The sequence below is a fragment of the Panicum virgatum genome, chromosome 9K (assembly GCF_016808335.1).
Source record: "Panicum virgatum strain AP13 chromosome 9K, P.virgatum_v5, whole genome shotgun sequence".
Taxonomy (NCBI): domain Eukaryota; kingdom Viridiplantae; phylum Streptophyta; class Magnoliopsida; order Poales; family Poaceae; genus Panicum; species Panicum virgatum.
In genome coordinates, this window is record NC_053144.1 from 69,418,463 (window position 1) to 69,446,230 (window position 27,768).

A 27,768-nucleotide genomic window follows, 5' to 3' on the forward strand; every position below is an offset into this window, starting at 1 on the left:
CTCACAACACAAGCTCGGTTTTCACTCCGAGCAACCCTGCTCTCAAGCTCTTGAGAGTGCAAGCAATACAACACACAGTGGACGTAGGGTATTACGCTCCGGCGATCCGAACTACTCTAAACCTGCTGTGTTCATCACGTTGTTTTATCGAGATTGGGCTAATCCTAGCTAACCCCCGAGTACTCACCCTCTGAATTTAGACGGGTGCATTACGCCACCTGACTGTGGATTTGCACACCACGACACCCCGGAATAAAGGGAAGGACAGCGAGCAACATCCAATAAAGCATGGCCTGTCGAGCATTCATCCTGTCCGGCAAAAGGAGAATGGGTTGGGTAGGAAAAATGATGTCAGGAAAATGAGAGGATCGATCGGTTTTTGGCCCCATAGAATCTATCTCTAGGTGTAGGTAGGAGTCAATTCCCTCTGCAGGGTCCAACTCTCTAATTAGGCCTTTTAGCTTTTCTAGCCCAGACCCAGCTATGGTTAATGGGGTGTAGTCACTTCACTCACCTTCACCTCGCTACCTCATTAGTCATCGACTTCTTTTCTGTCCAAAACTTCAGCTGTTTCATTTCTTTTCGTTTGTACCACTCGAAAAGACAACTTATCTGCAAGGGATGGCTGAAACCAGCGAGCTACGACACACGTAGGATCAGAATTCAGAAAGAGACGACTGCAAGCCAATCCACGGTGCAAATTGCTTTCTTTAGAGAGAGGGACGACCTCTCATCCATCTGCTCTACAATCTACAATTGCAAGCCAATCGGTGCACTTCCACTCCTTGTTGGATGCATCGCTTTCCAACTGCTTGAATTGAGCATTAGGGGAATGTGAGGAGGAGACTTGCAGATTTGCATGATGGAAACCTGACCGAGTGATTGGAAAGGAATGGCTCACTCGCAGAGACGGCGACATTGATGTTGGCCTGAACAATAAAGCCCTGTATGGAGTCTTTACTCTTTCACTTGCAACGTACAAAGACTAGATTTTCGCAAAAAAAAAAACGTACAAAGACTAGAAACTAGTCAACTTACATTTTCTATTGGGACATTGGTCTTGAGGCCCTGTATGCATAAATAAAACCAAAGAATCAGATTCAGACACTGAAAAAAATTACTGCTCCCACACGCTAAACTCCCATATTAATGTAGAACTAATAATTATAACATGTAATCTTTAATGAATGCTGGACAAGTTGTCCGGGTCTTTCAAAAAAAAACATGTAATCTTTTTTATTTAAAATATTTTTTGAGATAAACATATTTAATTTGAATAGTCCTAAATGTAGATATATTTTAGGATGGATGGAGTATTAGGATTGCTTATAAATATCTCCGGTCGTTATTTCCTATAATAATCTAATTACCATATCAATTAGAAGAGTTGATGCCGCAAAAAGCCTAAGGGCCTGTTTGGCTCCAGGACTTTTTCCAAAAGTCCCTATCACATCAAAAGGAATCTTACTATTTTATATTATTAAATAAAATCTGTTTATAAATGTTTTTTGACAGCTGAGTGCTTTTTCGCGAGACGAATCTAATGAGCCTAATTAATCGATGATTGGCTACAGTGATGCTACAGTAACCATTCGCTAATCATAGATTAAGATACATCATTAGATTCGTCTCGCAGTTTAGCCCCAGGGTTCTGCAGTTAATTTTATAATTAATATTTATTTAATACTTCTAAATACTAAAAAGTCCCTAGGACTTTTTTGAAGTCCCTCAATCTAAACACCCCCTAAAAGGGTAGGCTCTCGAGTCTCGACGCGGCAAACAACTAAAGGAAAAGGTTTTGTTTTAGGAGAACTAAGGAAAGGTGTGCCGCCGGCGCCGTCGCGAAAAATCCATCCGCTGGAGCCGCCTCGTCGGGTCCCCGACGTCGCCGCGCACCTGTCGCGGATCGCCGGGGCAGTGGACGCCGGGCCGCCGTAGCAGGGCCAGCAGCCGGAGCGGAGACGCTGTTGCCGGGCCGTTGTTGTCGCTGGGAGACGCCGTTCGTAGCCGTGCCGCCGGCGCCCACGGAGGTAGCTCTTTAATTTTTCAGGCAGACGAAACCCGATTGCTTTCTTGGTTTCTATAAGTCAATATTCATACATTCCGCGGACTGCAACCTCAGCCTTAACATAATAGTATCATTCACAAGGTATCCCTCTACCAGTCCTGGAGCTTTCTCCCGGTTTACTGAGTAAATTACAAGAACATGTTCATCCACCACTGATGGAGATTGTGGTAGAAAAAATGCCAGAGCTGCCTGAGGAAATCCTGATGGATATATTTGACCTTCTAGAGATCCCTGACCTTGTGCGGGCGGGCTCTGTTTGCTCCTCCTGGAACAGTGCGTATACCAGAATACGTAACATCGGGCAGCAGAAACAGGCACAGACACCATGCCTCCTCTACACTTCAGAATCAGCTGGTGAGAATGTTGCTTGCCTCTTCAGCCTTGCAGAAAAGAGGGCCTACAAATTAACTCTCCCCGAGCCACCCATCCATCGAAGGTATCTGATTGGGTCCTCACACGGATGGGTAATTACTGTTGACGAGCGGTCTGAGATGCACCTTGTCAATCCAATCACTAGTGAACAAATCGCACTCCCTTCTGTGATCACCATTGAGCAAGTGGCACCCATTTATGACAATACAGGTGCAATATGCAAGTATAATTACTCAATGAGCATCAAAAAGTCAGTTACTAGACCACCCTTGACACTTGGTCTTGAGAAGCTACGGTACTACTTCCATCATAAGGCACACATATTTTATGATGCATCTGTAGGAAGCTATATTGTGGTGTTCATCCACAATCCATTTGGTCAGCTCGTATTTGCTAGGTTAGGGGATGACAAGTGGACTCGATTGTCATCCTACACAAATTTTCAGGACTGCATCTACCAGGATGGTGTATTATATGCAGTGACAGCATTTGGTGAAATTATCGCCTTTGATCTCAAAGGACCAGTGGTCGGAACAAAGATAATTATGGACAGGGTGAAGAATCTTTATGGCGGGGAGAGGGTTTACATTGTTCAGGCTCCATGGGGTGATCTGCTGCAAGTTTGGAGACCAGAAATATGGATACAAGAAGAGGTGGATGGGCATCGGCATGAGGCAACATTTCAGCACAAAATGAAGTGGATGGAAATATATAAAGTTTGTACTGTGACAAAAAAACTAGTGCAGATGAATAGCTTGGATGATCATATATTGTTTCTCGGGAGTAACCAGTCACTCTGTTCCCATGCTAAGGAATATCCGCACTTGAAACCAAATCACGTCTACTTCACTGATGATGTTGAGCTTGTGGCTTCCAGTTGCGAATGGGGCTACCGCCTAAATATTGGAGTCCTTAACTTTGCAGACAAGAGCGTCGAAGAAATTATATCACCTCGGCCTTGGTCCAACTGCTTGGCACCGTTGTTCATCGTACCAAATCCTAGGAAGTTGGATTTGGCATTGCACATTTAGATGCAAGTATTAAGGCCTAAAATCCCTTTATGAACATGTCTTTAATATTTTTGTACTTACTAGAATCTCCAGTACTTGGTTTTATGAATTTGGCAAGATGCTTTTGTAATGTAAGAGCAAGGATTATGGTAGCAAAAGCGAGGGGTATTCCCTCTCGTATTAAGATAATTATCATTTCAGACATCGACATAGTTGCCAGAGTACAACCTTGACCATTAATTAATAATATTAAATAGATGCATAATAAAAATGTAATATTTTGTAATCTCAGGTCAAAACTAAAATGTGTTCACGTGTAACACTTGATTGCATCTGATTAGATTTGCAGGAGGAGCAAGATGGTTTGGCAACCTGCTGCTGAGGCTGAGCGCACGATAGTGGCGTGCAACGCTTTTGCTTGCCTCATCTCGCAACTGTTTGGTAGCCTGATGAGCATGTCGAGGGTTACAGAAGCTTCTTCAGAACTGAAGATGGTCCCGCTTTGCTGGATAGAAGAACAGACTGAAGCACCCAAGTCTCTAAAATAAAAGAGGTCATGGTGATTTAAAACTTGACAAAAAGACACGACCATCAAAGGGACTAGAACCATCACGATATGTTTTCTCATGAAATTTGGGTTTTGGGGATCCACAACTGATTTCAATTTTTTGAAAACCTCTGAAAGTGCATAAGTCTGCATAACTCCTCCCAAACTATTGAGGTCGGAGCACTTACGGTGTGTTTGGTTGGGAGCCACAGCTCGCCACATCACGCTACAGTGCCGCCCTGCTACAGTCAACTGCAAGAGTTGTGGCTGGCTGTGGCGCCTGAAATGCCCGCCACACTCTGTGGCGTGGGTGCGTGTGGCGTGGTGAGCTGCGGCTCCAAACCAAACACGCCCTTAACCCCCAAACTACAAAACCGGATATCTAGCATCCGAATCTATCAAATATCATGCACTTAACACCCTCTAATGGTTTTGTTTAGTGGTTTCGCCATGCTGACGTGGCCTCTGACACGTGGGACCAACCTGTAAGCAACACATGGTCCCTTTCTTCTTCCTCTTCTCCGCGGAGGACAGGATGGGGGCGTCGCCGGCGCGGTCAGCGTCGCAGCCATCCTAAGCTGCGCGCTCCCATGGACACTCCGTAGCCCGCCGCCGCTGACCGCGCCGGCGTTGCCCCCATCCTAGGCTGCGCGCTCCCGCGGGCACCCTGCAGCCTGGTGCTGCCAACCATGCCGGCGGCCCCCATTCTATCCTCCAGTGGAGAAGAACAGAGGAAGAATAAAAAGGCCTATGTGTCGCTTACAAGTGGGTTCCACATGTCAAGAGGCCATGTCAGTGTCTAGGTTAGCAAAACCACTAAGCAAAACGACTAGAGAGTGTTAAGTGCATGGTATTTGATAGATTAGGGTTCAGGCTGCAGGCTGGGCGGGTTGCGGCCGGCCACAAACCCGTAGAGCTTGTCACTAATTTTTTTTGCGGATTTGAAGCTACCCACAAGGTTCAACAAAAAAAACACGGCGGGGGGTTTGAAACGGCCCCCACAGTATTTTATTAAGAGTAAGCGACCACGGCTTCTCCAACTGTGGAAAAAACCCCCCGAATCCCAATCCATGCCCACAAAGGCCATGTCTTGCGACGAGCACAGCGAGAAGAATTTTAAAAATTTTTTTACTCCTGCACTGCCTGCCGGAAAATCCATCCGCATGGGGGATCGAACCCGGCCGGCAGGGGCGCTACTTGAGCCCTGCTAGCCAGTCTAGCTGCAGGCTCGTTCGCCAAGGTTCAACACATGGGCAGCAAGCAGTTTGCGGGGTTTGCGGCAGAAACTCTAATCCCGTGTGGACACACAGATAGCTGTCTTGCTCGGCAGCTAGCTTGCCCGGTACTTAGCTCTCGGACATGCAGCTAGTTTGCTTGCCCGCGGAGCACCTGCACGGTGCACGCACACGCGCCTGCGGCGGAGCTCCCGTCCGCGAGCTCCCACCAAACTTGCTTGCCCGCGCGGCAGCAGAGCTCCCGCCCGCGCGGCCGCTGTCACCGGCCGCAGAGCCCGTGGCTTCCGCTCTCGTGCTCGCGAAGCAACTGAGTCCCGACTCCCGACCTCGTTGTTGTCGCCGCTGAAGCGGCCTGCGCCACAGCCCCGTCCTCGCCGGCGTCACGCCGCCGATGCAGCAGCGCGTGGCTTTAAGTATGCTGCGCGCGCGTAGGCGCTCCTCCCTCGCGCTTCGAGTGGGTGGACCAAGGCGCGGCGCGGGCGGGCGGGCGGCGAGCCGGCGACGGCTGCAGGTGGACGCGGCGGGTGTGGGAGCGGTGGGAGCACTACAGTCACCTGAGACGCAGACATGAAGAACCGAAGATAAGGTGCATCGATGTCGGCCCCGTTGATCGATTTCGGCAGTGCGGTGCGAGGAGGAGAAGATGGATGAGGACACGGACATCGATTGCGGTGAGATGGGAACACCGACGGCGGCGACTTCCGTGAGGCAAGCAGAAGAAAAATGGAGCCGCGGGTTCATGCGGGTTTGTTTTCTCATCCGCGGGCATTAGCAGGTTTGTTAATATCGGGCCACTAATATTTTGCAGCTGGACTGCCTGAGCCACAAACAAAATATTCGCGGGGCGGGTTCGTAGAAAAACCCGCCCCACCTGCAACTTGAACTAGGGTGCCAAATATCCGGTTTTGTAGTTCGGGAGGTTAAGTGCTCTGACCTCAATAGTTTGTGGGGTCAGTTAGACTTCTTCCAAAATCAGCAGTAAGAAAAAGGGCAAATCCATAAGATCTACACATTAGGTCTCTTAAACTGAATCACAGCATCGGAGATGGTATCTACTGCTGGCTGGTTCCAACCTCTGTAGTAGTCCATCCTTTCAACCTTCACACAGCAAATTCTCCTGGTCATCTCTTTTGTCTTCAGGGCCCATTGCCGTTGAGCAGCCAATAGCTTGAGAACCCCATAGATTTCATTCTTTGCAGCCAATACCCTAGCAGAGTAGTCCTCACCAGAGTAGATCCTAGAGGAATGTCGTGGAGCTTTGGATCCACGGGTTCCTCAATGCAAAGTGCCCGGTTGCACACCCTTTCGGCAGCTTCATACTCGCCAAGCACAGCCAGTAGCTTCGCGCGGTAGATTGCGATTACCAGTGAGCTTGGGAAGGAGATCGCGACATCACTGATGCTCTTGACTGCCCAGGCCAGGCTAGGATCTTCATCTTCTTCCTGTCGTCCCGACTCAGGGTCCGCACCATCTCGACTTCCATGAAAACCGGGAGGAGCTGAGCGCGTGCTGAAAATGGGAACCTCTTGGCAACCTCCGCAGCAGCAGCTAGCGCGGAATCATCTCTCGAGGACCCCGTTAGGGCGAGAACCTGCGCGATCTCGTTATCTTCCTTACTGGAATTAATCTGATGAAGGTGCCGCCGGAGCTCCTCCCCTGCAATCTTGAGCTTCTCCCGGGCAGTCCTGATTCGATCTCCCTTGCTTTTATTCAGGCCATCAGCGGCGGCGGCATTGTGCAAGAGGGGATCATCGGTGGCTTTGATGGTCATGCCCCGCACGAACTCCATCTCGGCCTCGGAGTACAGCTTGAGCTCTACGCCTCTACCAGTGCCGTGACGCAGGCGGCGGCTGTGCCCGATCCGGGCTGGAACCTTGGTCCCGGAGGCGTGCTTCTAGCAGAAGGTTCCCGACGAGGTTCATCACCAGCGCGCAGCGATTCCGTTCGACAGCCGCCAGGTTAACGGCGCGCTGGAGCGCCTCGTCGTGGCGGCCTTGGCGGTGGAGGTTGAGCACGTCCCGGACCTCCACCCGTAGGGGGACCCGAGCGGCCATCGGCCAGCGCCTAGCGGAGTCTGTGGAGTTGGGCGCGGCGCGGAAGGCCGGAAGCTGCGGGCGGCAATGAGGCGGCGCGGCGTGCACGCGACGAGTCCGGCGGCCGGCGAGAGATTGGGGGCGGCGCGGCGGACGTTTCTGATGGGCCCAGCACGGCACATTTATTTACACTTTTCAGGAAAACATATGGGCCCATAGAGCAGTAGCGGCCCATGTAAATCGAGTCCCGCCCAAACATTTCATTTTTCTATGGCGGGCGGCGGCGGGTGCGAGATCGGCCCAGAACGCGGGGGAGAGAGAAGCCCATGCTGCTGGAGACGAGGCGATCAGGCCATCTTCCACAACAAGCCCGGCCGGAGTCGTCGTCGGCTGCCCCTTCACATCGGCGTCGGAGCTGAGCATGGTGCCCGCCATGATTGAGCACCAGCTTTAGCGGCACCAACCGTTAGACACGCGACACGAGCGCATCATTGTGACCTCGAATTCGCACTCCATGGCACCGCCGCCACCACTTCTCCAGTAATAACCCGGTCACGAGGAGAGGCTACACGATCGAGTTCTCGTGCCGGCGGAGTCGAAAGGCACAGCAGAACAGGCCCCAATGCTGTGTCGCTCAGGCTGAACTCACGTTCGCCCTCAATCATAAGTTGCAGGAGCACTGCTATGCCATTTAAGAGAGAAGAATAGAGCTAACTAATCGATTCCTCAGAAAATAAACCTAACTAATACTACACAAATTTAAAATCTCTGGGCTGTGGTTAGGCCTACTCACTCACTGACCTGATTGCATCTGATTAGATTTGGTAACCTGCTGCTGAGGCTGTGCGAGCGAGCGCATGATGAGCGGCGTGCGGCGCTTTATTTGCCTAGCGTGACCAGAATGTGTCACCCGATGGTGCCCGGGACAAAGGAAGCAAGCAGGCGCCCGGGGTCCAGCACAGTGTTTCTTCAATGGCATCTCATGGCACCTAGCTTGGATCCCAAAAAATGTACTAACAAAAATCTGGTTATGCCCATCCAAATCTCCCGTCAAATCGTTTTGACATTTGTTTTGTTGGATCTTCATCCCCTTGTCCTGTGCCCCCCTGTCTTTTACTCTGCACTACAATACAATGCGGAGTGCTATTTAATCCAAGTACTGGCACACAGCGCAAGTCTGGGCGTTTCTAACGTACCGTGGTCGCGTTTCTATCTTGGCTTGCAGGTGCAAACACACAGTGTCTCAGCTCTCAAGACACTGATGAGCTGAAATCTGGAAGAACACTGTTAGTGTAGAACTCACTCCAATTTACCCCTAGCTCATTCGAAAAGCTGAACATATCAGCAGGCAGCTTCAGGGGCCAAGGTACTAGGTCGGTAGTGATTCGGGATGCCCATGCATAACAGTGATTAGATCTAAGTTTTTACCATTTGGGCAGCTTCACTTCACTCACAAGTCACAAATCACCAGCTCTATACGTGCTGATTACACAGTGGTTTGCGCCAATTATTACTGCTGGTAATCGAACCAAAACCGACGTTGACCGCCTAGCAACCAGTAGCCGGATACTAATTTTCTGTTCAATCAGATCAAATCGCTAGGAATTATATAATTAACGCCGCGACCACTACTTAAGTGGATTCCACAACGGTTCCATTTCACCACGCTCTTCTTAGCCGCGCATAGCTCCCCCACTAGCCGAGCTATAGTCACAGGCGGCCACGCGCGCACGCTTGTTCTGGGCCGCCGCCGAGGTGCCGGGCATGAAAGCGACGACACGGCGCGGCGGGGCTGGGGGAGGCCTACCGGCGGCCAAGAAGAAGAAGAAGAAGGCGCCAGCGCGCGGGTTCATGTGCGGCTGCGGCGGCGCCAAGTCGGTCTCCACCGTCTCCCGCGCCGCCGTCAGCATTTCCGCTGTCACGACGACGCCGATGAAAGACACCGCCTCAACGGCAGCGCCCGCGCTGAAGCCGGCGGCTGCCGTGGCGGGCTGCCGCGACGCCGACGCCGCCGACGCGGAGGGCTCGCCCAGCGTGGACTCGCTGCTGCGGCAGCTCCGCGAGCTGGAACGCGGTGTGCGCGCGCTGGGCGTCCGGGAGCGGGAGGACGGGGTCGGCGTCGGCGTCGGCGTCAGCAGCGCGCCAAGAGCGACAAGGCCGCGGCGGCACGGGCGGAGCGCGAGCGACTGGGGCGACTGGGGCGTCGGGCGGCTGGATTCCGAGAGCTTGGCGGTGGTGACGGAGTCGTCGGACCCGCTGGGCGACTTCCGGCGGTCGATGGTGCAGATGATCGTGGAGAACGGGATCACCGGCGGCGCCGAGCTGCGGGAGCTGCTGCAGCGGTTCCTGTCGCTGAACGCGGCGTGCCACCACCACCTCATCCTCCGCGCCTTCGCCGACGTCTGGGAGGAGCTCTTCGCCGGCGGCGGCCACGGCCACGCGCACGCGCCTCTCCCCGCCGCGGAGAAGATCTCGTCGTCGACGCCGTACAGCAGTAGAGCTAGCAGCAAACGCCGTCCTCATGCACAGTCGGCGCTGACACGTTAACCCGCAGCCGCCTCCCCTCGGGAATTGTTGCTGTCCGAAATACACAGCGTACTGCGTGTACTTGCACGCATGACTTTCTGTGCCGTGACAAGAAGAAATTTCCGTGTGTTTCTTGCGTCTCGTCCACATTGCACGTCACAAATTTCCGTGATTTTTGCATGTTCTCCTGCGTACTGCGCCGCCCCTGACGCGTGGTACGCCCAAGGAAGGAAGGAAGGAGAGGAGGAGGGCGCGCAGGGAATGCCGTGATCTTCGCGAGGATGCTCGTCGGTCGGATGCAAAAGGACGACAGCGACGAGGCGACTCCACCAGCACCAGCAGCCTGATGAATCTCTTTTAATTTGCCGATGGGTTTCTGACGAGCAGCAGACCCGGCGGGGGTGATGGCTACTGCGTCGGCGGCGGCAGCCGGCGCAGGAGACGTGCCCACGAAGCTCGAGCTTGCTCGATCGGTGGAACATCCATTCGCGCATATTTGCCGGCGATCTCAAGGAACATTTTCTGGTTGTCCGACGTTGCAATTTCCTCAAAGTCGCCGCGTGTCCGCGTCGCAAGGAATTCTCATACTACACGAGTTAGATGCAGAGTATATATACCGGAAGCTGATTCTACAGTCAACCGTGAGTTTCTAAACTCACGGTCGACTCCACCGACGCGCCTAGCACCCATGTGGTGGGCCCCGCACCACAATCATGTTTCTACGGGTGACCGGACCGAGTGGAACTCGCCATGGGTCTCACGCCCCCACGTGACTACTCCCATTCTCCTTTTTCTAGCGGCTGCATCCCCTTCCCGTCTTTCTTCCCCTTCCTCTCTCTCTTTTCTTTTTGCTCTGGATCTGGATTCGACCTGCGTGGGGCAGCCCGGCGGTGCGGCAGGTGTTTGCCTCCCTGACGGCCCGGAGCTCCTTGGCGGTGATGTGGCCGTTGCCGTCGGCGTCGAACACCCAGAACGCCTCCATGACGTCGTCCTCCCGGCGGGCGGCTGCGCGGCCGGTCACGACATCCAGCTCGTCGTCGGAGGGCTCACCGTGGCTGAGGCGCCGTGGAGGACCGCGCCATCGCGTCGGAGGAGAGGCGGCGAGCACCCGGTAGCCCCTGTTTTTTTCTTTTTTTTTCATTTTTTTACCTGAGTTTTTTTTATTTTTTATGTAAAATTTTTTCTGTTGAATTTTTTTAATTTGTTCCGTACAATTTTTTTCTTTTGAAGGTTCCTCTCTCCAAATTTTTTCTTTGAAAAAAAATTCTGCTCTCTAATTTTTTTCTTGAAAAAAGTTCCTGCTGTCCAAATTTAATTTTGCTGCTGCTCCAAAAAAAAATTCTCAAATTTTTTTTCTTGAATTTTTTTTGAAATCAGAAAACGACAAAAAAACTTACTAAAATAGGAAAAAACAAATGGTCGGAAAATCGTAAATTAGCAAAGCCCGTATATATATATTATCTATACGCGATACATTCTCCAGCGGTCAATAAGAATCACATGGATGCGTCCAAAAGCTCCTATGGCTTCCATGTCTGCAAGTTGGAACCGGCTACACTGTTGATTGGGGATCCATTTGCTTTACGCCCTGTTTAGTTGGTGAAGAGTAGTTGGTTTTAGTACTATAGCACATTTCGTTGTTACTTGACAAATAATATATAATCATAGACTAATCTATATCTATACTATAAGGATCCATAACAATTGAAATATTTCTCACCAAAACTAATTCTCATACCCACCTCACATATCCCTATTTTGAGGTCCATATGTAAGTAAGGTCCAAACGTTTGACAGCAACAGGCGACGGATTTCGTCGTCCGCGCCTGTTCATTTGCGAGGCCGCGCTCCCGATCGCAATTTTTTTTTGTCACCAGCCAGTTCCTTTAGGGTGTGTTTGGTTGGCTGCGTGGGCGCCGAACCAGGCTCTCCCGATGCAAGCTCCAGCTGATTGGTTGGCTGCTCCAGCGATGGGGCCTGTCTCGCGGGATGTAAAGAGGTACCTGGAGCCAGGCTCCCGTGATACGCAGAAATCACTCGTTTCTCCGGAGCCTGGCTCTGGTGATGCGAGCACGCATGCTCGGGGGGCGTGCGCAGACAGTAAAAGTGAAAGCCTGTGTGTGCAAATCTGCAACCAAACAACATCTCGCTGTGGCCTGGCTGCACTGGCCCGCCCAACCAACCACTGACTTGTTGCATGTGCTGGGCTTGGCTCCCACCGGCCTGGCTCTCTGGTGCGATCCTGGCTCATGAGGGAAGAGAACCAATCAGGCCCTTACCCGCCCGCTGTGCACCCACGCGGCCATGCCAGTCCCGCCCGTAAATCTCGCCGCGGCACTGCCCAGTGCCCACCCACTGCACCCACCCGTCCATCATGCCTCCCTTCTCCTTCCCCGCCGCACGCCTGCTCCCATCCCCGCCGAGCCGCCGCCCGAGACCCGACCCCGGCTGCCTGCGCCTGGCCCTGCTCGCTGCCCCCCTCGTCCCCTCTGCCGACCACGCCCCCTCCTCCCCACGCCGAGCGCCGCCCCTGTCCTCACCATGCCGAGCGCCGCCCCTCTCCTCCGCCCCGTTGTCGGCGTCGGCCCCCTCCTCCCCGCCTCTCTGGTGCCGTGGGGACCCCTCTCCTCCGCCCTGCTGCCGTTGGGGCGCCCTCCGTCGGCCCCCTCCTCGCTTCCTCCCTGGTGCCGTGGGGGAGCCTCCCCCTTGCCTTCCCCTATAGAGCCTCCCCCGGTTCTCCTTCTCCCCATCCGGCATGTCATCGCGAGGCGGAAGACCATCGAGCGCAAACCTGGAAGGGCAACAGCGCGGCGACCGACGGCATCGACCAGGTGCGCCACTGGGAGCACCTCGCCAACATCACGGCCTCCATGCTGCGGGGCCCCACAGAGATCCACGAGGGCCAGCTCCGCTGCGCGGGCGCTCTCCGACCTCTTGGGCTCCTCGTCCATGACACCGCGGCGTCCGGCCGCCGCCTCCAGGAGCGTGAGCACGAGGACATCACCACGCGAATAGGGCAATGGCGTGTGCAGGTAAGTTGTTCGACGGAATGCCCCTGAAGATGGATAATGTGCATGGTGTCTGTTGTGCCACGAGTTATATTCAATTAATCGAAAGTTGGATTAGTTGAATTATATTCTCCATCGCCCTTCGAATCCATCAGTAGTTGGATGGATTTTTTTTTCACTAAATTGTGGTATAAATCCCTGATGACTAATACCGTGCTCATCCTTGAAGCTGAGGTCGGTGAGAAGGGGCGTATTGCGGCGCCAAACGCAATGGTATTCCATTGCCGCTTGCCGCAGCAGATGGACAACTGATGAGTGGGCAAGCTTACGTCCTCACTGGCAGTGCTCTTAAGATGCTGCAGCATATTGTCCTGCGCAAGACAAATCTTGAGCGCTGAGCAGCGGCCGGCCACAGCGGCAAGCACCATCACGTCGAGGTAACCCCCTCCGCGTTGCTCCGGCATCCTACCTACCATGCTTGCCCATGAATTAGCTCGTGATTGTATTCATACAGTAACAACTTGCATCCCATTCAAATTCATTCCCCGCATCTAATCTGGACTGCCCCTTTGTTCTCCCTTGTTTGATTGCATATGTGGCAAATGGAGTATGGTGCTTATGGTTTGATTAAATTTGCTTCAATTTATTGTGCCTTGGTCGGCCCAGAAGGTGAGCTTCATCCATGTGGATCCCCGCAAGTTTTGTGGGTTGATGTGCAAATTGATGAATTAACAAGCATGTTGTGGTTTCCAATGGCATTCACAGTCTGTCTGCTCCTCATGTGCCAATCAGATTTGGAGAGCACATGACCATGATATTTTCTCCTTATTATTTGTATTAGGTCTAATTGGAAATGCTATGACAACTTTTCATTTCAACTGCAGGTTTTGTTTTGTTTTGTATTTTGTTTTAAGTGAGTAGGATGGCCTTAGTTCATGCAGCAGGAGCAATCCATTCACGTCCATATATTCTTGCTATTCTATTTATGTCATTGACTACATTTTCTTTCACCTTGCGCAATCTGTAGATTGGCCAGATAACCTCCAGGATCAAAATGTTGTGCCTGCCCGTTATTGTTGATTTTGCCTACATGCTTCTCCTGTTGTTTCCATGCGTTTGTCCTGTATGCTAACATTTGTCGATTAAGTGAGAGAGATGCGTGGTAGCAATATTTTGGGATGGAACATACTGACACTGCACCCTAAATGGTCTATACAGTGAACTGGTATGAAATTTTCTTGTGAAATGATGCTCTCAAATTCTCTACAGTTGATTTCTTCACCATGGTTCTGTCATCATTGCTTAGGCAAATATGTCATGATTTATTGTAGCTGCATCTTTGTGAGATTTGTTGGAATCAATATTTTCAGTAAATGGGTTAAGGATCTTTCAAGTAAGCTAAATACAGTTTCAGACCAAGAGAGACATATTTGCAGATTTTTTCTAATTTTTTTATTCTCACGTGAAGGTAACACTGCACAGATAATTTCAAGGATATATAAATGGTTCAATTAATTCCCTTTCTATTCAGGGTCTGCATGTTGATGGATGGATATACTAGAGGCCTCCTAACTGTCTGGTAACAAATACTAATTTTATAAATGAATAATTAGAGAGTTATGATTTATGAATCCAGTTTTCTATACTTTGATAAAGAAACAATGTTTACATGATCAATAACCGAAATTTTCCTTCCTGGTGATCCCTGAAACATTAGGGATATATTGCTAATAATATTATTTGTGTATCCTTATTGCATTGTTATTAGAGATGTCTGAAGTCTCTCATTAGCGGCACGAGGCAATATTTTTGTTACAGTACCTTTGTTGTCTTTGGTGTATACCCAACTTTGCTTGGGGTTAATGGCTTTGCGGTTGCTGCTGCTATTGCTCACTTTAACTGTAACCAGCTTAAGTCTTATATTTATATAATCTTGTATGATGCCCTCTCTTAGGTTCTCAAATATACTGAAGGTTTATGATGGGTAATGCACTACTACTACGAAGGTGTCTGGCTGTCTGCTCATGGCAATGGTAATTTAGCTTGCTCAAGTTAGCCAAGTATATCAACTTATGCAAATGTTCATCTGGAATATATTGCCAGGCTTGATTATTCTTTCTGCCTGTGCATCCAGTATCTCATTCTCTAATATATCTATTGTGTATATAGGTTCTATCCTTATCACTATGCTCCGTTCGCTTCGGATTTGAGGGATTTGGGTCATCTTAATATTACATTTAAACTTAGGACGCCATTCAAACCTTTTGATCAGCTTATGGAGGTTTTCCCAGCTGCAAGGTGAGTATGCAAGGATTGCAATTTTTAGGTCCTGGTGGAAAGTAATTTAACAGCTGTCACATCAAATTTTCAGTGCCCATGTGCTGTCGCTACAGCATCGCCGATTAATGACTGATCCCAGTTCACTAATAATTTATTTTTATCGTACTGGTATGTTGATTTCATTAATATGTGGCAGTCACATGAGAATTATATATGGCAGTCACATGTGAATTATCTGTAAACAAAAGATGTGCCAATCTAATTTTTTTTTCATGGTACTTTGATTGTTTGCAGACACACCGGAGTCCATCATCAATATGATATTAGTTGAAAGTCAATTTATTGCAACACGGTCTGAAGCTTCTGCATAAATTGGATGTTAGCCAGATGTGTCATGTATAGATGAATTTTCTTTTAAAAAAATGTTGTGCTACAAGCAAAATATGATCTATGCAAATTCTGTGTCTTCTTCGTAACTCTTATAATATTATTATGGTTTGAAGAAGCTTTATATTAGGTTGCTTATGCGCAAATATATCATTGGATGATAGTTTATTTATACAAACATCAAACTGTATGATATAGATATCAAGTTTATGGTATAAATTAAAATAAAATTAAATATGTGCGTGCCGCACATGGGCACTGCTAGTTAGACTTAAAAGATTCATCTCGTGCTAATTAGTTAGACTGTGTAATTAGTTATTTTTTAACTGCATTTAATGCTCCATGCATGTGTCCGAACATTCGATGTGATGAGCACTGTAGAATTTTTTTTGGAAACTAAACAGAGTGTTATTGAATGGACTAGTAGGTACGGGAAACCGGATGTCTCCGGATTTTTATGTTGCCAAGTTTCCATTGACTTTAGTATACTTTATTCTGGTTCCGTTCTTGAACCCGTCCATGAGCTCACCGTGACACAAGCAAATTTGTGCAAGTCCTAGTATACTATTCATAGGTTTTTTTAGGGTTACTATTCATAGGTTGTATTTTTGTTTTCTCTTCTCAAATTTGCATAAAGTTGTGTGGCCCCTTTTCAAGCCTCTTTTGCTCTGAAAGCCCAGTTTAGCCAGGCCAAGCCCAAATAGAACAGCCCATCAGATTCTCTCCGTTGTTTGACCAACTGACATTTCCTCTCTCTCAAAAAAAAAAGACCAACTGACATTTACCGCCGCCCATCAAGGCCAACGGCTAGGCCGCCGTGTTTAGTTCCACGCGCATGCGTTGGAATTTTGTTAATTTTATTAATTTAGAGTACTAAATGAAGTATATTTATAAATTTTTTTATATAGATGGGTTGTAAATCGCGAGACGAATCTAATGATACTAATTAATCTATGATTAATCAATAATTAGCGAATGGTTACTGTAGTATCAATGTTGTAAATCATGAATTAAGTAGGCTCATTAGATTCGTCTCGCGATTTACAGCCAAAAAAGTTTATAAATAAATTTCATTTAGTACTCTATGTGTCGAAATATTCGATGTGTTATTTTTTTTTATGTTTACAAGGTTTATGAGATGTGATCTGTTTACCTAAATCAAACGGATTTCGCAAACCCACCCCAATCCCGCAGTGGCGCACTCTCATCCATCCCCTCGGCAAGGCAATGGCCACTGTCACGCCCCTGTCAGCCTCCCCGCACAGCGGCCACCTCCTCCGTCACCGCCGCGGCGGCCGCCTCCATGCCAAGCACCAGCCCCAGAAACAGCGCCGCCCACCGCGCACGGCGCGGCTCCACTGCGCGCCGGACGGAGGCGCCGGCGAGGTCTCGGCCCCTCCCGCTCCCCCGGCCGCCGAGGAGCAAGCGCCGCAAGAGCAGCCGCATGACTTCAACCTCCTCGCCGCCAACCGAAGCGAGTTCAACGAGATCATCTTGGTCATCGACTCGCCCGCCGCGCGATACCTCGTCCTGGACCACAACAGTACGTATGGGTGGTTAATTGCCTACTCAGTTCAACAGCCACGAATTGAATTAAATTTGGATAGGTTTTTCTGATCAGTTGGAGTTCTATGTCTGGTTGTGTCGTGCAGAGAATATCCACAGCGTTCTCCCCAAGACCACTGTTTGGACAAACTCCTACTGGGTATGTACACTTGGCTAATTAATCATCTAAACTTACCTGAATATTACCACCATTCACTAAAGATTGCTCTACCGTTTTTACCGACAAGCCCTTATAGACATGAAAATCTGATACTTGATGACGTGCATATATCTTCACTCATCTGACATTAAGCACTTGATCAGAATAGCACTAATGTTTTCTGTTGATGCTCTAGTATCGCCTATTGTTCATATGTAAAAGCTTTTGAGGAGTTTTACAGTTTCGTGCATATAAAGCTTGCGAGGGATTTCTCTTTGAACAAATTTATATGTTTTTCTCAACTCTTTGGCTTGCCTCCTTTTCTTTCCTAGAATTTCTGTTAGATGTTGGTGCTTAATTAATGTGTTTTTTTTCCCTTGCAGGATGAGTTCGTGAGCCTGCCACCGGTTGTTCCACTTGGTCCTGTTGCACTCCTAGGTTTGGTAAATCACTTGTTCCATGAGGACAATTGCAACCTACTTTAGCTTTTAAGTCATACTCTATATTCTTCCCGCAAAGCTACGATGCAATAGGCAACAATATGCATACTAGGGGGTTGGGAAACATATTTCGGTTCTTCTGATGACGATTCACCATTTCTAATCAAACTCGCATCATGTACTCCATATGCTCATAAATAATTTCTTTAGGCAAAAGCAAAACCACACCCTCTGTATTTTTATACTCTCTCTTCACACGCGCAAATACTCACTCTTCAGTCTTCACACACTCTTCACCTTCAATTCCTTGGTTCTTTCAGGGTGCTGGGACTGCAGCACATCTGATGCTAAAGTTTTGGCCTTGGTTGCAACTCGTTGGCTGGGAGATTGATCCTATGGTGAGAACTCTTCTCATTGGTGACCATTTTTTTTATTAATCACAAAGTTTGAAGTTCCGGTAACTTACCAATTTCAATCATGTGAACGTATGCTATCGACTTCTCACAAGAACATTAGTAATCTATCATTTGCTATATACGGTAAACTTATCTTGTGGCCTTATCTACTGTGGCTCTTGCATATGCTTTTCATGTACCCAATTTTCATATTGGAAAAAGCTGATCGTATTTCATGGCAGATAGTTGATTTGTCAAGGCAGTTTTTTGGTATGTCTGAATTAGAGAAGGCCACAGAATCTGGTGGTTCACTTTCCGTGCACATTGGTGACGCACTTTCTCTATCAGCTACAGTAGAAGGAGGATTTGCTGGTGAATAACTAACCTGATGCATTTTAACGCCTTACTTTTCAAATACATAATTTGATATGTGTGATTAACTCCGAACTGCAGGAATTGTTGTAGATTTGTTTTGTGATGGAAAGGTCATACCTCAGCTGCAAGAAGTAAATATTGTTTTCCATCTCTGTGGCTTAAATTTTGTTATTGTTCTGTATCCCGTGATGATTCGCATATCAAAATTTTAGCTTTGAGAATTACTTTCAATTCCATGTAATGGATTTATGAATCATGTATTAAGAATGTGTAGCTCTGTTTTGGACTATCGATAAACTACCATAACTTTTACACTGTGATGGATTTATTTAAATATTGATACAGGTTGAAACTTGGTTGCAAATTGCAAAAAAGCTAATGCCAGGTGGTCGAATTATGGTTAATTGTGGTGGAGCGGACGTTGAAGAATCTCTTTCATCGTCCTGGGTTCAAAACCCTACAGTTAAAGCACTATGTTCTGCATTTCCCGGGCAGGTATGATGCAATTCATCGGCCATATTCATTTGCACTTCAATTACCAAAATTATTTATTTTCAACTGTTACTACCTGATCTTAGAGTATTTTCAGCCAAGATTTCTAAATTATGAAGTAATTTGTGCTTGTTGTTTTGTACGGATATCATATATTCATATTTCCTCTCCATCCATTTTTTTTGTACGGGTTATCATCTTTCATCTGCATCAAATGTAATGGATACCATTTACTTGTGAGTGATATCTTATTAGATTTTATGGGTAACCATGTGATCTTTGAATATCTATTTTGTGTGAGTCAAAAAGTTTTGAGCAACATGCGGTAAATTTTAACATAGGATGGTAGTTATGTTGCCACCTGTTTTGGTCGTTTATCCTTATGGGGCATTTTTTATGTCACTAGCTTGCTCTAGACTGTTTTACTGAAATGAAATGATGGTGTATTTGCAGCTAAACTGGAAGAGGCTATCGGAGAATGAGAGTGTAAACTATGTCGCTATGACGGGTCCTCTTCCAGACTTGGATGAGTGGTCTGCCTCAGTTCCTAGTGAGCTAAGCACGAAAGTGAAACAATGGGTGCCTTGCGAGCTTGCATGATGCCGGCATTTTCTTTTCTTCTAGTTGCACCTAATTGCTCCAGCAACTTGTCCATGACCTCTTTGGCTCTCTCCATGCTCCTTTGATTTCTGGTGAGCAAGTTCAGCTGTCGGTGGGTGCCATCCACTGTACTTCACTTCTGGATCTACTTGCCTACTATGCGCGCCATCAGGCACACTGAAATTCCTGTCGTTCTCATCTTTTTTTACTCCAAGGTGTGTTTATGGCATCTGAAGCAAAGCTGAATCCAGATGTTTATGGGGATACCAGCGGAACAGGTAAATGCGGATTAGTTTTGTTACTGAACCATTGAGTACTGTACAGCACAGCCATGGGAGAGAATCTTGAGAGTATCCCAAGACAAAATGTTCAGATTGGGCATGTCAAGACAAGTTTTGCAGGAAGAAGATTGGAGCCCATAGCACAAAGCAATTTCTGCCATCTCCTGCTTCTAGCATTCATGCATGCTATTTCTGCTTGAAATTGGAGTGAATGATGGGGTCTTCACTACTTGCCATTTCTGCTTGAAACTCCCCTATCATCTCGGTCTTTGCTGGCCTGTATCTGGTATCACCCTCTGCTTCCGCCACCTCCCTCGACGTCTCCGTGATGGTCACTTGGCCGGCCGTGCTTCTATCGCGGGCGGGCGGGCGCCCAGCGGCAGCCAGGCCTCCCACGAAGCACGATGCTAACCAGTAGCCGCTGAGGAATGTTCCGTGAACAATCAGTTGAGCGTAACTACCGTGCACCGCATCACGAGAGGCACGAGCGCAGCCTCGGGACGCTACAAGATCCGACGGCTCCGTGGGGCTACCACTCTGACACCGGCAGTCCTCGTCCCTCCTGGCGCCTCCCCCCGAAGCAAAGGGGCAAGCAAAGGCCCCAGTCCGGCGCCGGAAGTCCTGGTCCAAAACCCACGCAACATAGCCCTTCGCCCCCCGCCCCGCTCCCGATCCGGCCGCCCCAACCCCAAGCGGAGCCAGCCTGCCAGGATGGCCCATTCGCCGGCGCCCAGCGGCGGCGGGGGGCAGCAGCCGCTGGTGGTGTCGCTCAACTGCCTCGACGACCCCTCGCTGGAGCAGGAGGGGCTGGCCGGCGTGGCCGCGGTGGAGCACGTGCCCCTCTCCGCCGTCGCCTCGGGCCGCGTCGAGGCCGCCACCGCCGTGCTCCTCCCCTCCCTCGCCTTCCTCCCGCGCGCGGCCCAGCGCCGGCTGCGCCCCTGGCAGCTGCTGCTCTGCCTCGGCTCCGCGGACCGCGCCGCCGACGCCGCCGTCGCCGCGGACCTCGGCCTCCGCCTCGTGCACGTCGACGCCAACCGCGCCGAGGAGGTCGCCGACACCGTCATGGCGCTCATCCTCGGCCTGCTCCGACGCACGCACCTGCTGTCGCGCCAGGCCTCCTCCGCCCCGGCCGCGGTCGCCGCCGGCTGGCTCGGCTCCGCCCAGCCGTTGTGCCGCGGCATGCGGCGCTGCCGTGGACTCGTGCTGGGCATCATTGGCCGGTCCGCCGCCGCCCGCTGCCTCGCGACCCGCAGCCTCGCATTTCGGATGAGCGTGCTCTACTTTGATCCGCGCTACGCGGTAACGGATCTGGAACTTCCTACGCTTCTATTGTTTGATCTACTTATTAGTTTCTATTATTAACTGCACGGTTCTAAAACTTTGGATCCTCATGCTTGCATTGCTAGTTTAGGTAATTTGGGCTTTTTTTTTGCTTGATGTTATCTGTTGCCAGTGTCTCACAAGTGGGTACGGTTTTGTGCTAAAATGAGTCTATGATCATTGAGTCTTACAAATTTTTGTAAAATTGAAGTTGAGGGAGATGGGACTCCCAGAACTTGGAATCTGATTCTGAACAACTGAAAGTCATATCACCCTTGCTTAATTTGGAAGGGGGTTGCTGTATAGGCTAAGTACTTTTGGCTGTTCGAGTACCAGGATATGACTGCGACTAACTGTATATTTTTTCTATGGATAGCGAGGTTAAGTGAACAGCAGTGACATATGATAAAAGAAGAACTAATGATATGGCAAACAGTGAATCAACTTTGCTAGTTTCAACTTCTGAAAGGCATGAAGTAGGGGATGACAGCATGATAATTAACCTAGAGTAATTATGCGTGTTAAACTAAATATCGTTCATCAAATGCAATAGGGTTGTGTTACATCATTGATATCAGCACCAAGTTCATAACTTAATATTCTCAGCCTATTTCTTGTGATACAAAATCATGATATGGAGCTACTCTCCAACTCACTTTTCAATTGAACAAATACGTAAGTTAAGAGTACTGCTTTGAATTCTGACTTCTTGCACATCTGTTTAAGGCCGATGGGAAAACAAAGCGGCCTTCTATTGTGTTTCCTTCTGCAGCGAGGAGAATGGATACTCTCAACGATTTATTAGCAGCAAGTGACCTTGTTTCTCTGCATTGCGCGTTGACAAATGACACCGTACACATACTTAACGCGGACTGCCTACAGCACATAAAACATGGTAAACTTTTCCTTTCATCTTTATTAGCATTAACAGAGCTTTGTGTGGTCTGAACTCTGAAGTAGAGCATATCCTATTCAATATAGTTGTATAACATCATATCATCGATCATTTTGAATCCTGCAGGAGCTTTCATCGTCAATACTGGTAGTTGCCAGCTTATAGATGACTGTGCACTCAAACAGCTCTTGATTGATGGTACCATAGCTGGTTGCGCATTGGATGGTGCTGAAGGTCCACAGTGGATGGAAGCATGGGTATGCAAATTAGAAGCATAATGGTTGGAAATGGTTATTTAGGATGAATTAGGTTATCTAATTTGAAACTGTTCATCATTTGTGATATTATACTTTTCCTGATGTTTCTATAACTAAGGTCCTCTCTGAAGCTAGAGAAATGATTCATTATTTAAATGAGCTTATACTCCTAGTAATATCTGCTTATTGTTTCAGAGTTAAAATTCTCAGTTGAGGTAGAATGCAAAGTGGCATTTAATCGGTGTAGGAGGGATAGAATTGGTGTAATGGATGGATTGTATTAGCCTGAGCCTTGGGGCTGAATATATAGGGGTACATGACTTGGAGGGCAAGAAGCCTCTCCTACAGATCTGGTAGGATACGGATACAATCCCAATCTACCTAATATAGAGATATCCCTAATATACTCTAACATCCCCCCGCAGTCACAGCGGGAGCGTCGCAGACGGTGAGACTGGAGAGAAGTCGATAAACTGACATCCCCCCGCAGTCACAACGGTCAGTGCGCCGCAGATGCTGTGGCTGGAGTGAAAAACCACAAGGTTGCTCAAGCAGATGATAGCCCTTTGTGCCGATGTCAAGGTAGCCGAGGTGAGGACGAGTAGCCATGGTCGATGATGCCGTATGTAGAGTAGGCGTGGTCGACGTAGCTATGTCGAGGTTGCCGAAGACAAGGTAGCCGCACATGAAGCCGCGGGCGCACGAGGAGGCGCCATGGTGGTGACGTAATGGAGAAGACGCCGGAGACGAAGATGACGATGCGTCGAGGCAGTCGTAGAGGGAGCGATGCCGAAGTCGAAGCAGTCAGGCCATCGGGCGACACATGCCCGAGCTTGCCAGGCTCGGGAACGCATCGGGGACGATGGGCACGCACCGGTGTTGCCAATACCGAACGTGCAAGGGAGGATGCACAACCAGATGCCGTCACCGAGGGGGACCAGCAGAGAAGGCCTCCATGGTGGTCGCAGGCGCAGAAGAAGGCGAGGTAGAAGATGCCAACGCCTGCTGTTGCTGGAGTAGACGAAGTAGTCGGGGACGAGATGGCGACGCTGGTGATGTGGTTGTGCTAGACGAAGCGAGGAGGGGAACCTAGATTTTCCAGCACAAGGACGAATGATCCGGTTGACGCGACGGCGGCGCTCGAAAGAGACGGTGAAGAACTCGTACAGCTTGACGAAGACCATGCGCGGGGCGCGCAGCGACGAGTCCACGATGAGGTCGGGGACGTGGTCGACGGCGGTGAGGAAGCAACGGCGGAGAAGACCACGGGGTAACGCCACTGCTGCCCGAAGAGGCGACGCAACGACAGCCCTCCGTGCTCGGTGAAGGGCGCGCTCGACGAGGACGGACGTCACGGAAGCCGGGTGGATCACGCACATCGGCTGATCAGACCGAGTAGCGTGAGGCGAGACGACGGTGGGCGAAGTCGGTGAAGGCGTCCCGATCGGTGAAGGCGACGACGAGCCGGCGAAGGTCGATGTGCGGACGAGGCGGCGATGTTGGCGGCGGCACAAACGAGCGCCCCCTAGGGTGCCGGCCATCTCGCCATGCCGCAGGGTCGGAGAGGAAGAAGAGGCCGGTGAAGTCGATACCGACGTCGAGGTAGAGGCGCGAAGTCGACGGGCGGTGGGCGACGCAATCCCGATCTCTGATCGGGCAAAAGAAAAATTGATACAGCAGCAGCTTGTGTAGTACCTCGGGTGCACGTAGCAGAACCCCTCATCCTCTTATCTCTTGCCACCTCTCACGTCCACGGTCAAGAAGGCCATGGGAGAGAGGGAGAAGACAAAGAAAAGGGTTGAGCGTGCGGCGATGTGGAGGAGCGGGGCGGATCCGGTCCGGGGGCGAAGGCAAGGCGGGGCGGAGCCACACCGAGGCGGTTCCCGTTCGGCGCGGTGACGGATCCCGCCGAATCGGGCGGATCCCCGCCTGGATCTGTGGAGCGGCGGTGGACCCCGCCCAGAGGCGGCGGCGGCCAGCGGTGGATCCCGCCAGGGCGGACGGCGAGGCAGTGGCGCCTGGCGGCGGAGGGACGAGGTGAAGCTGGACGCTGCCAGGGGGGTTCGTCGGCGACGAGCGTAAGCAGCACTCGGCAGCCCCTGCTGCCACCACGGCAGCACGGGTTGGAGGCGGGTGCTGCAGGAGGCCGCGACTGCCACCACGGTAGCGCGGGACGGTGGTGTCGTCGATGATTCCCTGCGGATGACGAGGTACTTCCCAATCTGCTGCTGCTTGACGCGATCTGGCGGTGGATTAAACTGATCCGCCGCGGAGAGGGGCGCTGCCCCCGGCGGAGGTCATGGGCGACCTCCCCGGGGGCGCGCTAGGAGGCCGTTGAGGGGGCGCTTTGGAGGTGCGCCGTGGAGGACGGCCGCCGGCTCGCGGAGGGCGGGGTGCGAGAGGGGCAGCGGAAGATTAGCCTAGGATCTCAAACTCTAATCTCGTGATACCATGTAGGAAGTATAGAATTGGTGTAATGGATGGATTGTATTAGCCTGAGCCTTGGGGCTGAATATATAGGGGTACATGACTTGGAGGGCAAGAAGCCTCTCCTACAGATCTAGTAGGATACGGATACAATCCTAATCTACCTAATATAGAGATATCCCTAATATACTCTAACAATCGGGAACTTGTTATGTGTGTTACAACTGACCTTCTCTGTTCAATTGGCTAATAATTATGTCCTTGCAGAAAATGGACAAATAGCTGGTGTTCTTTTTCACTGTTATGGTTGCATTGCTTTTTGTTCTGAAAAGTGGTCTAATCTTTATTATATACAGGTGAGGGAGATGCCAAATGTTTTAATTCTTCCACGGAGTGCAGATTACAGTGAAGAAGTGTGGATGGAAATAAGAGAGAAAGCAATCACTATGTTGCACTCGTTTTTCTTTGATGGTGTTCTTCCAACTAGTGCAATTTCTGATGAAGATGAGGAAATAAGTGAAGCTGGAAATGAAGATGATCACCTAAACACACAGGCAAAAGATAGCCTGCCACAGATTTTTCATGCTGAAACAGACGAAAGCCACTTAACTCTGGAGCACGGAAAGAAAAGAGCCACATCCCACCATAAAGAGCCTGAGGCTTCTGGAAAATCTGTAAACATAGGCTCCCGATCTGAAGGAAGGCGTAGTCGTTCGGGAAAGAAAGGGAAAAAGAGGCCTGCTCACCACAGATCTCAACAGAAACCAGATGACTTGTCTGCTGTAGAGAGTGACAGTAATTATTCCTCTCGGAGAGATGATGACACTGCAATGAGTAGCAGGGACCAGGTTGTAAGTTCCAGTTCACGATTTGCCTCTCCTGAGGAATCAAAATACAAGCAGAAATCTCTTGCAGAATCACCAATGGAAATAACATCTGAGAAGAAGGTGCCTGCACTTCTCAGTAGAAAGTATCCTGATAAACTGAAACATGGTTTTGTTGTAGCATTGAAAGCAAGAGATAATTCAGGGTACCACGTTGCGAGACAGAGAGTAGTTGGTGGTGGTGGATGGATTCTTGATGTTGTGTCAAATGCAACAAACAGGGATCCTGCTGCTCAGTTCCTAGTTAGTTTCAAAAACAAGGTATGGTTATAGCCACCCTCTTTTCTTTCATTTTCATGTGCGCTTCAATTTTATGCACATGCAGGCTCTGATAAGACATGTACCTTTCAGGATACTATGGGACTACGATCCTTTGTTGCTGGCGGTAAACTACTGCAGGTACATCTCTCCGACTCTATGGCTAGACCTGATCATGCACTACCTGACTCGACCCACCCAAAAGCAGCTTGATTGCACCTGACCCGACCAGTGCAATGGGAGGCTGGGGCCAAATTTTTTTTGCCTGTTGTGTTGTGCTTATTGTTCCGATAATTCTGATCCGGAACCTGAAAATACTAAAGGCCCAACCCGACCTGAACAAATCCACCGTGTCGGGCCTGAACCCGAATTTTCAGCCTGCAGCTGGGCCCGGCTCAGATCGGCAAGAAAACGTCGGGTTCTTTTAGCTCGACCCAAACCTGTCTATGCCCATCTATGACTTGACTACTAGGCTAGTAAATATATGTTATATAATTAGAAAATAAATTTTGAAACGTGTGACACTAAAAGCGAAGCTGATATTACACAATCTGCTATGTTGTCTCTTGACATGAACTGTAATTATGAAAATTCTACATAATTCAGTTAAATATTTTTTATATACCAAATTTGACAGTCACGTGTATGAAATTTGTTGACCCAGCTACCTACTCAATGTCCTCGTTTTTAATTTGATGTTGACCAGTTTGCTACTTCTGTCAGTAGTGCCTTTCTAACACTTCCACCCACAAGTTCGGGCCTTGAAATTTTGGATTCCCCTATTATATAAGATAAGTTAAGAGAGACCTTAAGGTGTGGAATATCTCCAAGGAATTAGCTATGGATAGGAGCGCTTGGAGACTAGCAATCAATCTGCCTGAACCATGACCTTTGTTTCTGTTTACCCTCATCTCTACCTTATGTCTTGTGTCTTTTTTTGTGTTTCCTCTTATCCTTGTTTCTTTTGGGTTTATTCATCTCTAGCCTACGCCAACTTGCTTGGGACAAAAGGCTATGTTGTTGTATTATATACAATAGATTTTTACCATATCAGCTTTCAAGTAGAGGGGTGATTGTGGTTATGCGCGAAGAGGGTCTGCTGCCCGTACCATCCTTTCCTTTCCCAGCCCTGTGTTCTACAGTTTCAGAATAAATTCTGCTGGGGCTAGTAAAAAAACTTTGAGAAGGCACCCTTTCTGTTGATGCATGCGTTTGCTGATGTTCTTATGAATATGTATTTTAATACATTAACAGATTAATAGGAAGACGGAGTTCGTATTTGCAAGCCACTCTTTCGATGTTTGGGAGAGCTGGATGCTGGATGGCTCTTTGCTGGAGGGTTGTAAGCTTATCAACTGCAGGAATCCTTCGGTATGCTCCTTCCTAGTTGCTATTCTTCTTAAGAAAACTAACATGTAGTGGTATCAGTGGTTTTGACTATGTAGCAACCTCGAAACCTGGGAGGTCGCAAATTGTTAATAGTCGGCTCCCCAACTGATTTTTTTTTCTTTTGTAGGCTGTTTTGGACGTGTGCATTGAGATCCTTGCAGCTGCAAGTGAAGAAGATGGAGTCACTCGGTGGCTTGATTAGCCACACGCTGGGAGCTGCAAATATGAACAACTCATCGCTGATCATTTTGCTGTTTGGTTCTGCTTGTTTTCGATTTTCTTTTTCTTCCTAGGTGCTCAAATTTTGGTTTTCTGATATAGGAACTCCTCTAGCTGTAGGCACATCACGTGCCCATCACGTTGGGTAGTATGTGATGTGCAAGATGCCAAGATGCGTGAGTTGTCGCTCTTGTACGATGCAAGATTGCATATTTCTGTCAGTCAGTAATACACGTGCAGAAATGTGGTTGATGTTGAGTTAAGCGTACAGGCAATCTGCAGAAGACAGCTGGTGCTGTTTTTTAACAAGGAAATTTTGACATGTGCTGATGCCGCTGAACGCCGGGAAGTCCCGGCAACCTAGA

General features: G+C 49.2%; 4 protein-coding genes and 1 long non-coding RNA gene across 9 annotated transcripts; all 5 read left to right on the forward strand.

The window, feature by feature from the left end:
• Positions 1 to 2,138: 2,138 nt before the first annotated feature.
• Positions 2,139 to 3,675, forward strand: LOC120647470. The gene has a single exon (XM_039924278.1). The coding sequence runs from the start codon at positions 2,224 to 2,226 to the stop codon at positions 3,469 to 3,471; it is 1,248 nt and encodes a 415-aa protein (XP_039780212.1). The 5' UTR covers positions 2,139 to 2,223; the 3' UTR covers positions 3,472 to 3,675.
• Positions 3,676 to 8,858: 5,183 nt separating this feature from the next.
• LOC120647471 (transcription repressor OFP8-like) lies at positions 8,859 to 9,930 on the forward strand. Its single transcript, XM_039924279.1, has one exon. The coding sequence runs from the start codon at positions 9,030 to 9,032 to the stop codon at positions 9,810 to 9,812; it is 783 nt and encodes a 260-aa protein (XP_039780213.1). The 5' UTR covers positions 8,859 to 9,029; the 3' UTR covers positions 9,813 to 9,930.
• A 2,220-nt stretch (positions 9,931 to 12,150) lies between these two features.
• LOC120647472 lies at positions 12,151 to 15,590 on the forward strand. 2 transcript variants are annotated; one of them, XR_005664814.1, is made up of 7 exons: positions 12,151 to 12,823; positions 13,029 to 13,236; positions 14,268 to 14,378; positions 14,754 to 14,832; positions 14,969 to 15,097; positions 15,171 to 15,247; positions 15,374 to 15,590. It is a non-coding gene; the product is annotated as an uncharacterized LOC120647472 (long non-coding RNA). The 2 variants fall into 2 exon arrangements; XR_005664813.1 differs by having other exon boundaries at positions 12,155 to 12,823; positions 14,331 to 14,378.
• A 1,045-nt stretch (positions 15,591 to 16,635) lies between these two features.
• On the forward strand, positions 16,636 to 19,934 carry LOC120647475. 4 transcript variants are annotated; one of them, XR_005664816.1, is made up of 9 exons: positions 16,641 to 17,009; positions 17,119 to 17,171; positions 17,555 to 17,614; positions 17,932 to 18,009; positions 18,249 to 18,378; positions 18,460 to 18,512; positions 18,727 to 18,876; positions 19,327 to 19,585; positions 19,689 to 19,934. XR_005664816.1 is itself a non-coding variant. In XM_039924282.1 (8 exons), exons 1-8 carry the CDS (start codon positions 16,694 to 16,696, stop codon positions 19,471 to 19,473), a joined length of 987 nt encoding a protein of 328 aa, XP_039780216.1. In that variant the 5' UTR covers positions 16,636 to 16,693; the 3' UTR covers positions 19,474 to 19,673. The 4 variants fall into 4 exon arrangements, 2 of the variants coding, with proteins under 2 accessions (XP_039780216.1, XP_039780217.1); XR_005664815.1 differs by having other exon boundaries at positions 19,327 to 19,565; XM_039924282.1 differs by lacking the exon at positions 19,689 to 19,934 and having other exon boundaries at positions 16,636 to 17,009; positions 19,327 to 19,673.
• Positions 19,712 to 27,725, forward strand: LOC120647473 (C-terminal binding protein AN-like). Its single transcript, XM_039924280.1, has 7 exons — positions 19,712 to 21,053; positions 21,801 to 21,969; positions 22,096 to 22,226; positions 25,010 to 25,798; positions 25,889 to 25,936; positions 27,050 to 27,166; positions 27,312 to 27,725. The coding sequence occupies exons 1-7, from the start codon at positions 20,466 to 20,468 to the stop codon at positions 27,384 to 27,386; spliced, it is 1,917 nt and encodes a 638-aa protein (XP_039780214.1). The 5' UTR covers positions 19,712 to 20,465; the 3' UTR covers positions 27,387 to 27,725.
• Positions 27,726 to 27,768: the final 43 nt, after the last annotated feature.

Excerpts from the sequence above, each read along its gene's own strand:
- LOC120647470 (XM_039924278.1), top strand. The coding sequence starts at position 2,224 with ATGGAGATTGTGGTAGAAAAAATGCCAGAGCTGCCTGAGGAAATCCTG.
- LOC120647471 (XM_039924279.1), top strand. The coding sequence starts at position 9,030 with ATGAAAGCGACGACACGGCGCGGCGGGGCTGGGGGAGGCCTACCGGCG.
- LOC120647475 (XM_039924282.1), top strand. The coding sequence starts at position 16,694 with ATGGCCACTGTCACGCCCCTGTCAGCCTCCCCGCACAGCGGCCACCTC. Across the intron at positions 18,010-18,248 it reads GCTGGGAGATTGATCCTATG|ATAGTTGATTTGTCAAGGCA; the intron begins GTGAGAACTCTT and ends ATTTCATGGCAG. Across the intron at positions 18,877-19,326 it reads GTTCTGCATTTCCCGGGCAG|CTAAACTGGAAGAGGCTATC; the intron begins GTATGATGCAAT and ends GTGTATTTGCAG.
- LOC120647473 (XM_039924280.1), top strand. The coding sequence starts at position 20,466 with ATGGCCCATTCGCCGGCGCCCAGCGGCGGCGGGGGGCAGCAGCCGCTG. Across the intron at positions 25,937-27,049 it reads CTGGCGGTAAACTACTGCAG|ATTAATAGGAAGACGGAGTT; the intron begins GTACATCTCTCC and ends ATACATTAACAG. Across the intron at positions 27,167-27,311 it reads TCAACTGCAGGAATCCTTCG|GCTGTTTTGGACGTGTGCAT; the intron begins GTATGCTCCTTC and ends TTTCTTTTGTAG.